Consider the following 10,447-nt stretch of genomic DNA (forward strand, 5'->3'; position numbering starts at 1 on the left):
GGTCCCGGTCTGGGCCTGTTGCTTCCCAGACCGGGTCCTTCCACTCGAAGTATACCACTACCAACATGGCAAATGTTTTCCAGCACCGCGAAGTAGGGCAAATGTTTCTCCAGCACCGCTGAAAGGGCAAATGTCTAGGTCCCGGTCTGGGCCTGTTGCTTCCCAGACCGGGTCCTTCCAGTCGAAGTATCCACTACCAACATGGCAAATGTTTCTCCAGCACCGCTGAAAGGGCAAATGTCTAGGTCCCGGTCTGGGCCTGTTGCTTCCCAGACCGGGTCCTTCCACTCGAAGTACTACCAACATGGCAAATGTTTCTCCAGCACCGCTGAAAGGGCAAATGTCTAGGTCCCGGTCTGGGCCTGTTGCTTCCCAGACCGGGTCCTTCCACTCGAAGTATTCACTACCAACATGGCAAATGTTTCTCCAGCACCGCTGAAAGGGCAAATGTCTAGGTCCTGGTCTGGGCCTGTTGCTTCCCAGACCGGGTCCTTCCAGTCGAAGTATCCAGCACCGCTGAAAGGGCAAATGTCTAGGTCCGGTCTGGGCCTGTTGCTTCCCAGACCGGGTCCTTCCAGTCGAAGTATCCACTACCAACATGGCAAATGTTTCTCCAGCACCGCTGAAAGGGCAAATGTCTAGGTCCCGGTCTGGGCCTGTTGCTTCCCAGTCCGGGTCCTTCCAGTCGAAGTATCCACTACCAACATGGCAAATGTTTCTCCAGCACCGCTGAAAGGGCAAATGTAGCACCGCTGAAAGGGCAAATGTTTAGGTCCTGGTCTGGGCCTGTTGCTTCCCAACAAATGTCCTTCCAGTCGAAGTATCCAGCACCGCTGCAAGGGCAAATGTCTAGGTCCCGGTCTGGGCCTGTTGCTTCCCAGACCGGGTCCTTGCACTCGAAGTACTACCAACATGACAAATGTTTCTCCAGCACCGCTGAAAGGGCAAATGTCTAGGTCCCGGTCTGGGCCTGTTGCTTCCCAGACCGGGTCCTTCCAGTCGAAGTATCCAGCACCGCTGAAAGGGCAAATGTCTAGGTCCCGGTCTGGGCCTGTTGCTTCCCAGACCGGGTCCTTCCACTCGAAGTACTACCAACATGGCAAATGTTTCTCCAGCACCGCTGAAAGGGCAAATGTCTAGGTCCCAGTCTGGGCCTGTTGCTTCCCAGACCGGGTCCTTCCAGTCGAAGTATCCAGCACCGCTGAAAGGGCAAATGTCTAGGTCCCGGTCTGGGCCTGTTGCTTCCCAGACCGGGTCCTTCCACTCGAAGTACTACCAACATGGCAAATGTTTCCCACATGCAAATGTTTCTCCAGCACACCGCTGAAAGGGCAAATGTCTAGTCCCGGTCTGGGCCTGTTGCTTCCCAGACCGGGTCCTTGCACTCGAAGTACTACCAACATGACAAATGTTTCTCCAGCACCGCTGAAAGGGCAAATGTCTAGGTCCTGGTCTGGGCCTGTTGCTTCCCAGACCGGGTCCTTCCAGTCGAAGTATCCAGCACCGCTGAAAGGGCAAATGTCTAGGTCCCGGTCTGGGCCTGTTGCTTCCCAGACCGGGTCCTTCCACTCGAAGTACTACCAACATGGCAAATGTTTCTCCAGCACCGCTGAAAGGGCAAATGTCTAGGTCCCGGTCTGGGCCTGTTGCTTCCCAGACCGGGTCCTTCCAGTCGAAGTATCCAGCACCGCTGAAAGGGCAAATGTCTAGGTCCCGGTCTGGGCCTGTTGCTTCCCAGACCGGGTCCTTCCACTCGAAGTACTACCAACATGGCAAATGTTTCTCCAGCACCGCTGAAAGGGCAAATGTCTAGGTCCGGTCTGGGCCTGTTGCTTCCCAGACCGGGTCCTTCCAGTCGAAGTATCCACTACCAACATGGCAAATGTTTCTCCAGCACCGCTGAAAGGGCAAATGTCTAGGTCCCGGTCTGGGCCTGTTGCTTCCCAGACCGGGTCCTTCCACTCGAAGTATCCACTACCAACATGGCAAATGTTTCTCCAGCACCGCTGAAAGGGCAAATGTCTAGGTCCCGGTCTGGGCCTGTTGCTTCCCAGACCGGGTCCTTCCAGTCGAAGTATCCAGCACCGCTGAAAGGGCAAATGTCTAGGTCCGGTCTGGGCCTGTTGCTTCCCAGACCGGGTCCTTCCAGTCGAAGTATCCACTACCAACATGGCAAATGTTTCTCCAGCACCGCTGAAAGGGCAAATGTCTAGGTCCCGGTCTGGGCCTGTTGCTTCCCAGACCGGGTCCTTCCAGTCGAAGTATCCACTACCAACATGGCAAATGTTTCTCCAGCACCGCTGAAAGGGCAAATGTCTAATGTCCCGGTCTGGGCCTGTTGCTTCCCAGACCGGGTCCTTCCAGTCGAAGTATCCAGCACCGCTGAAAGGGCAAATGTCTAGGTCCCGGTCTGGGCCTGTTGCTTCCCAGACCGGGTCCTTGCACTCGAAGTACTACCAACATGACAAATGTTTCTCCAGCACCGCTGAAAGGGCAAATGTCTAGGTCCTGGTCTGGGCCTGTTGCTTCCCAGACCGGGTCCTTCCAGTCGAAGTATCCAGCACCGCTGAAAGGGCAAATGTCTAGGTCCCGGTCTGGGCCTGTTGCTTCCCAGACCGGGACCTTCCACTCGAAGTATCCACTACCAACATGGCAAATGTTTCTCCAGCACCGCTGAAAGGGCAAATGTCTAGGTCCCGGTCTGGGCCTGTTGCTTCCCAGACCGGGACCTTCCACTAACATGGCAAATGTTTCTCCAGGACCGCTGAAAGGGCAAATGTCTAGGTCCCGGTCTGGGCCTGTTGCTTCCCAGACCGGGTCCTTCCAGTCGAAGTATCCACTACCAACATGGCAAATGTTTCTCCAGCACCGCTGAAAGGGCAAATGTCTAGGTCCGGTCTGGGCCTGTTGCTCCCAGACCGGGTGGAAGTATCCAGGTCCGGGAAAGAAAGGGCAAATGTTGCTTCCCCCAGACCGGGTCCTTGCACTCGAAGTACTACCAACATGGCAAATGTTTCTCCAGCACCGCTGAAAGGGCAAATGTCTAGGTCCTGGTCTGGGCCTGTTGCTTCCCAGACCGGGTCCTTCCAGTCGAAGTATCCAGCACCGCTGAAAGGGCAAATGTCTAGGTCCCGGTCTGGGCCTGTTGCTTCCCAGACCGGGTCCTTCCACTCGAAGTACTACCAACATGGCAAATGTTTCTCCAGCACCGCTGAAAGGGCAAATGTCTAGGTCCCAGTCTGGGCCTGTTGCTTCCCAGACCGGGTCCTTCCAGTCGAAGTATCCAGCACCGCTGAAAGGGCAAATGTCTAGGTCCCGGTCTGGGCCTGTTGCTTCCCAGACCGGGTCCTTCCACTCGAAGTATCCACTACCAACATGGAATTCTTCTCCAGCACCGCTGAAAGGGCAAATGTCTAGGTCCCGGTCTGGGCCTGTTGCTTCCCAGACCGGGTTCCACTCCAGTCGGCAAGTTTCTCCAGCACCGCTGAAAGGGCAAATGTCTAGGTCCCGGTCTGGGCCTGTTGCTTCCCAGACCGGGTCCTTCCAGTCGAAGTACTACCACCAACATGGCAAATGTTTCTCCAGCACCGCTGAAAGGGCAAATGTCTAGGTCCCGGTCTGGGCCTGTTGCTTCCCAGACCGGGTCCTTCCACTCGAAGTATCCACTACCAACATGGCAAATGTTTCTCCAGCACCGCTGAAAGGGCAAATGTCTAGGTCCCGGTCTGGGCCTGTTGCTTCCCAGACCGGGTCCTTCCACTCGAAGTATCCACTACCAACATGGCAAATGTTTCTCCAGCACCGCTGAAAGGGCAAATGTCTAGGTCCCGGTCTGGGCCTGTTGCTTCCCAGACCGGGTCCTTCCACTCGAAGTATCCACTACCAACATGGCAAATGTTTCTCCAGCACCGCTGAAAGGGCAAATGTCTAGGTCCCGGTCTGGGCCTGTTGCTTCCCAGACCGGGTCCTTCCAGTCGAAGTATCCACTACCAACATGGCAAATGTTTCTCCAGCACCGCTGAAAGGGCAAATGTCTAGGTCCCGGTCTGGGCCTGTTGCTTCCCAGACCGGGTCCTTCCACTCGAAGTACTACCACTACCAACATGGCAAATGTTTCTCCAGCACCGCTGAAAGGGCAAATGTCTAGGTCCCGGTCTGGGCCTGTTGCTTCCCAGACCGGGTCCTTCCACTCGAAGTATCCACTACCAACATGGCAAATGTTTCTCCAGCACCGCTGAAAGGGCAAATGTCTAGGTCCCGGTCTGGGCCTGTTGCTTCCCAGACCGGGTCCTTCCACTCGAAGTATCCACTACCAACATGGCAAATGTTTCTCCAGCACCGCTGAAAGGGCAAATGTCTAGGTCCCGGTCTGGGCCTGTTGCTTCCCAGACCGGGTCCTTCCAGTCGAAGTATCCAGCACCGCTGAAAGGGCAAATGTCTAGGTCCCGGTCTGGGCCTGTTGCTTCCCAGACCGGGTCCTTCCAGTCGAAGTATCCACTACCAACATGGCAAATGTTTCTCCAGCACCGCTGAAAGGGCAAATGTCTAGGTCCCGGTCTGGGCCTGTTGCTTCCCAGACCGGGTCCTTCCAGTCGAAGTATCCACTACCAACATGGCAAATGTTTCTCCAGCACCGCTGAAAGGGCAAATGTAGCACTGCTGCAAGGGCAAATGTTGAGGTCCTGGTCTGGGCCTGTTGCTTCCCAGACCGGGTCCTTCCAGTCGAAGTATCCAGCACCGCTGAAAGGGCAAATGTCTACGTCCCGGTCTGGGCCTGTTGCTTCCCAGACCGGGTCCTTGCACTCGAAGTACTACCAACATGACAAATGTTTCTCCAGCACCGCTGAAAGGGCAAATGTCTAGGTCCCGGTCTGGGCCTGTTGCTTCCCAGACCGGGACCTTCCACTAACATGGCAAATGTTTCTCCAGCACCGCTGAAAGGGCAAATGTCTAGGTCCCGGTCTGGGCCTGTTGCTTCCCAGACCGGGTCCTTCCACTCGAAGTACTACCAACATGGCAAATGTTTCTCCAGCACCGCTGAAAGGGCAAATGTCTAGGTCCCGGTCTGGGCCTGTTGCTTCCCAGACCGGGTCCTTCCAGTCGAAGTATCCACTACCAACATGGCAAATGTTTCTCCAGCACCGCTGAAAGGGCAAATGTCTAGGTCCCGGTCTGGGCCTGTTGCTTCCCAGACCGGGTCCTTCCACTCGAAGTATCCACTACCAACATGGCAAATGTTTCTCCAGCACCGCTGAAAGGGCAAATGTCTAGGTCCCGGTCTGGGCCTGTTGCTTCCCAGACCGGGTCCTTCCAGTCGAAGTATCCACTACCAACATGGCAAATGTTTCTCCAGCACCGCTGAAAGGGCAAATGTCTAGGTCCCGGTCTGGGCCTGTTGCTTCCCAGACCGGGTCCTTCCAGTCGAAGTATCCACTACCAACATGGCAAATGTTTCTCCAGCACCGCTGAAAGGGCAAATGTCTAGGTCCCGGTCTGGGCCTGTTGCTTCCCAGACCGGGTCCTTCCACTCGAAGTATCCACTACCAACATGGCAAATGTTTCTCCAGCACCGCTGAAAGGGCAAATGTCTAGGTCCTGGTCTGGGCCTGTTGCTTCCCAGACCGGGTCCTTCCAGTCGAAGTATCCAGCACCGCTGAAAGGGCTGAAACGGAGATGTCTAGTTCCCGGTCTGGGCCTGTTGCTTCCCAGACCGGGTCCTTCCACTCGAAGTATCCACTACCAACATGGCAAATGTTTCTCCAGCACCGCTGAAAGGGCAAATGTCTAGGTCCCGGTCTGGGCCTGTTGCTTCCCAGACCGGGTCCTTCCACTCGAAGTATCCACTACCAACATGGCAAATGTTTCTCCAGCACCGCTGAAAGGGCAAATGTCTAGGTCCCGGTCTGGGCCTGTTGCTTCCCAGACCGGGTCCTTCCAGTCGAAGTATCCAGCACCGCTGAAAGGGCAAATGTCTAGGTCCCGGTCTGGGCCTGTTGCTTCCCAGACCGGGTCCTTCCACTCGAAGTACTACCAACATGGCAAATGTTTCTCCAGCACCGCTGAAAGGGCAAATGTCTAGGTCCCGGTCTGGGCCTGTTGCTTCCCAGACCGGGTCCTTCCAGTCGAAGTATCCACTACCAACATGGCAAATGTTTCTCCAGCACCGCTGAAACCGGGTCAAACTGTACTACCAACATGGCAAATGTTTCTCCAGCACCGCTGAAAGGGCAAATGTCTAGGTCCCGGTCTGGGCCTGTTGCTTCCCAGACCAGGTCCTTCCAGTCGAAGTACTACCAACATGGCAAATGTTTCTCCAGCACCGCTGAAAGGGCAAATGTCTAGGTCCCGGTCTGGGCCTGTTGCTTCCCAGACCAGGTCCTTCCACTCGAAGTACTACCAACATGGCAAATGTTTCTCCAGCACCGCTGAAAGGGCAATTGTCTAGGTCCCGGTCTGGGCCTGTTGCTTCCCAGACCGGGTCCTTCCACTCGAAGTATTCACTACCAACATGACAAATGTTTCTCCAGCACCGCTGAAAGGGCAAATGTCTAGGTCCTGGTCTGGGCCTGTTGCTTCCCAGACTGCGTCCTTCCAGTCGAAGTATCCAGCACCGCTGAAAGGGCAAATGTCTAGGTCCCGGTCTGGGCCTGTAGTTTCCCAGACCGGGTCCTTCTACTCGAAGTACCCACTACCAACATGGCAAATGTTTCTCCAGCACCGCTGAAAGGGCAAATTTCTAGGTCCCGGTCTGAGCCTGTTGCTTCCCAGACCGGGTCCTTCCACTCGAAGTATTCACTACCAACATGACAAATGTTTCTCCAGCACCGCTGAAAGGGCAAATGTCTAGGTCCTGGTCTGGGCCTGTTGCTTCCCAGACCGGGTCCTTCCAGTCGAAGTATCCAGCACCGCTGAAAGGGCAAATGTCTAGGTCCGGTCTGGGCCTGTTGCTTCCCAGACCGGGTCCTTCCAGTCGAAGTATCCACTACCAACATGGCAAATGTTTCTCCAGCACCGCTGAAAGGGCAAATGTCTAGGTCCCGGTCTGGGCCTGTTGCTTCCCAGTCCGGGTCCTTCCAGTCGAAGTATCCACTACCAACATGGCAAATGTTTCTCCAGCACCGCTGAAAGGGCAAATGTAGCACCGCTGAAAGGGCAAATGTTTAGGTCCTGGTCTGGGCCTGTTGCTTCCCAGACCGGGTCCTTCCAGTCGAAGTATCCAGCACCGCTGAAAGGGCAAATGTCTACGTCCCGGTCTGGGCCTGTTGCTTCCCAGACCGGGTCCTTGCACTCGAAGTACTACCAACATGACAAATGTTTCTCCAGCACCGCTGAAAGGGCAAATGTCTAGGTCCCGGTCTGGGCCTGTTGCTTCCCAGACCGGGTCCTTCCAGTCGAAGTATCCAGCACCGCTGAAAGGGCAAATGTCTAGGTCCCGGTCTGGGCCTGTTGCTTCCCAGACCGGGTCCTTCCACTCGAAGTACTACCAACATGGCAAATGTTTCTCCAGCACCGCTGAAAGGGCAAATGTCTAGGTCCCAGTCTGGGCCTGTTGCTTCCCAGACCGGGTCCTTCCAGTCGAAGTATCCAGCACCGCTGAAAGGGCAAATGTCTAGGTCCCGGTCTGGGCCTGTTGCTTCCCAGACCGGGTCCTTCCAGTCGAAGTATCCACTACCAACATGGCAAATGTTTCTCCAGCACCGCTGAAAGGGCAAATGTCTAGGTCCCGGTCTGGGCCTGTTGCTTCCCAGTCCGGGTCCTTCCAGTCGAAGTATCCAGCACCGCTGAAAGGGCAAATGTCTAGGTCCCGGTCTGGGCCTGTTGCTTCCCAGACCGGGTCCTTCCAGTCGAAGTACTACCAACATGGCAAATGTTTCTCCAGCACCGCTGAAAGGGCAAATGTCTAGGTCCCGGTCTGCGCCTATTGCTTCCCAGACCGGGTCATACAAGGGCTCCAGGGAAACAACAAAAAAGGAGGTGCAAGAGAGGCGAAGGCAAGAGAGGCGAGAAAGGGGATGAACAAAACAGTGTGCAAACACGTTTGACATTCAGCGGCTTTAGTGGTGACATTGAGGAAAAGAAATTTTAACTTTTTAACCCCTTTTTGGCATAAATAAAAATTAAAATAAAACCACTTGAATGTTATTTTTGCATGAATAAAAACAAAAACAAAAAACAAAAACCAACAGCACCAGACCCCTCCACAAACACACACACACACACACACACACACACACACACACACACACACACAACCACCAAACCCAGCCACCCACACCAAACCCAACCCAACCCCCCAAAACAAAATAAACAAACACCCCACCCCAATAACCCTCCTCCCAACCCAAAACAATAAGATTCTAGTGCACGTGTCCTCTGTTTGGCTGAACAAAGCCGTGCTACACTATTTTAAAACGTAATACCAATAATATTCAGTGGCGGATCCACTGTTAAACCGAACAGGGGTTTCAGTGAGGTTGTGAAGCTGGCGGATGAGGGAGGAGAGGTGTAGCACATTTTGCATTCTTTTTATTTATTTTATTTTTTTATTTTTTTAACGACACCACTAGAGCACATTGATTTATTAATCATCGGCTATTGGATGTCAAATATATGGTCATATTGACACAGTCATAGAGAGGAAACCCGCTACTTTTTTCCATTAGTAACAAGGGATCTTTTATATGCACCATCCCACAGACAGGATAGCACATACCACAGCCGTTGATATACTAGTTGTGCACTGGCTGGAACGAGAAATAGCCCAATGGGTCCACCGACAGGGATCGATCCCAGACCAACCGCGCATCGAGCGAACGCTGTACCACTGGGCTATGTCCCGCCTCTGGGGGAGGAGAGGTGTAGTACATTTTGCATTGTTTAAAAAAAAAAAATGTTTAACGACACCACTAGAGCATATTGATTTATTAATCATCGGCTATTGGATGTTAAATATATGGTCACAATAACACAATCGTAGAGAGGAAACCCGCTAAAAAATGTTCCATTAGTAGCAAGGGATCATTTATATCCCACAGACAGGATAGTACATACCACAGCCTTTGATATACCAGTTGTGGTTCACTGGCTGGAATGAGAAATAGCCCAATGGGCCCACCGACGGGAATCGATCCCAAACCGACCGACCGCGCATCAAGCCAGCGCTTTACCACTGGGCTACGTCCCGCCCCCTGTTTTTATATTGTCTATTTTCTTACACACCCGTTGGTGAGAACATCATGCGTTATTTTTGGTTACATATGGTTGGTAACACATGTGCGTGCGTTACCAATTTCAAGACATACGATTGGCTGCTCCTAGGTGATGTCCAGGTCACCAATGCCATACATCCAATGAAAACCTACATGATGGAAATCGATTAGACTGTGACGTATAGTTAACCTTATTTGCACGTGTCTGTAACGTTTAAGTCAGCTACAAGTGCAACGGCTGTAAATAACTTTTAGAAAAAAAAATATGTTAAAATTGGCTTAACAACTGGGTTATGAGGATATGTAAGAAATAGAATAATACATTCGTGTCCGTTAGATACCATTTATCGTTGTTTAAAAACGTATCAAACTCGCTTTCGCTCGTTAGATACATTTTAAAGCAGCTCGTTGTGATAGAAATGGTATCTAACGGACAATCATGTATTATTCTCTATGTCCATCAGAATATGCATGCCTTAAAATAAAAGCCAGTTCTTTGTCAAAATGGGATAAGGTAACATTCAAATTCACAATTTGGCGTCACGTGTTAACCTGTTGAGCATCCCAAATAATTTCATTTACTTTTTTAAAAATTTATTTATCTTATTGCAAAGACGTTGCAATAAGACAAATTTAAAAAAAAAAAAAAAAAAAAAAAAAAAAAAATAATAATAATAATAATAATAATAAAACTAACAAAAAAGAATAGTAGTTTAACAAATTTTCTATGACCTGTGTTGACAAAATATCATTCTTCTTCTTTTCTTTTCAAATATAATTTCAAACAAAATATAAAAGTATCTTTTTAATTATTATTTATGCCTGATGGTAATTTAGTGTTGATCTGGCTCTACGTTGGGCCGACAGCGCGTCGCTATGGGCAAAATTTCTTTATAATGAGCTGTTGTGTATGGGTTTCTTTTTTCTTTTTCTTTTTCTTTTCTTTTTTAGACATATCTACATAATTATTATTTATATCCAAAGATAAATTCATGTTGCTTTAGCCACGGAAAATATTGCCATCGCACCAACGGCGGACCACTGTAGGCAAAATTTCTTTTTTCATTTTTTCATTTTTTATAATTCAAGCAAAATATGGACAAATCTGTACATAATTATTATATATGCATGGTGGTAAATTAGACTTCAACTACCCATGAAAAAATATCACTATTGTGCTGATGTAGAGCCAACACCGTCCGCTGTACACCTACATGAATCCAAACATATTTTATGAG

The 10,447-nt window shown here is 51.2% G+C and overlaps 1 protein-coding gene and 2 long non-coding RNA genes across 4 annotated transcripts; 2 read left to right on the forward strand and 1 right to left on the reverse strand.

The window, feature by feature from the left end:
* The first annotated feature begins 2,452 nt into the window (after positions 1-2,452).
* Positions 2,453-3,455, forward strand: LOC121386629. 2 transcript variants are annotated; one of them, XR_005959675.1, is made up of 4 exons: positions 2,453-2,505; positions 2,587-2,891; positions 3,129-3,231; positions 3,313-3,455. It is a non-coding gene; the product is annotated as an uncharacterized LOC121386629 (long non-coding RNA). The 2 variants fall into 2 exon arrangements; XR_005959674.1 differs by lacking the exon at positions 2,453-2,505 and having other exon boundaries at positions 2,561-2,891.
* A 642-nt stretch (positions 3,456-4,097) lies between these two features.
* LOC121386630 lies at positions 4,098-4,531 on the forward strand. Its single transcript, XR_005959676.1, has 2 exons — positions 4,098-4,361; positions 4,443-4,531. It is a non-coding gene; the product is annotated as an uncharacterized LOC121386630 (long non-coding RNA).
* Positions 4,532-4,783: 252 nt separating this feature from the next.
* LOC121385884 lies at positions 4,784-6,992 on the reverse strand. The gene is made up of 4 exons (XM_041516675.1): positions 6,693-6,992; positions 6,308-6,532; positions 5,716-6,151; positions 4,784-5,562 (listed from the first exon to the last, which is right to left on the reverse strand). Exons 1-4 carry the CDS (start codon positions 6,990-6,992, stop codon positions 5,375-5,377), a joined length of 1,149 nt encoding a protein of 382 aa, XP_041372609.1. The 3' UTR covers positions 4,784-5,374.
* Between the last annotated feature and the right edge of the window lie 3,455 nt (positions 6,993-10,447).

The sequence above is a fragment of the Gigantopelta aegis genome, chromosome 12 (assembly GCF_016097555.1).
Source record: "Gigantopelta aegis isolate Gae_Host chromosome 12, Gae_host_genome, whole genome shotgun sequence".
Taxonomy (NCBI): domain Eukaryota; kingdom Metazoa; phylum Mollusca; class Gastropoda; order Neomphalida; family Peltospiridae; genus Gigantopelta; species Gigantopelta aegis.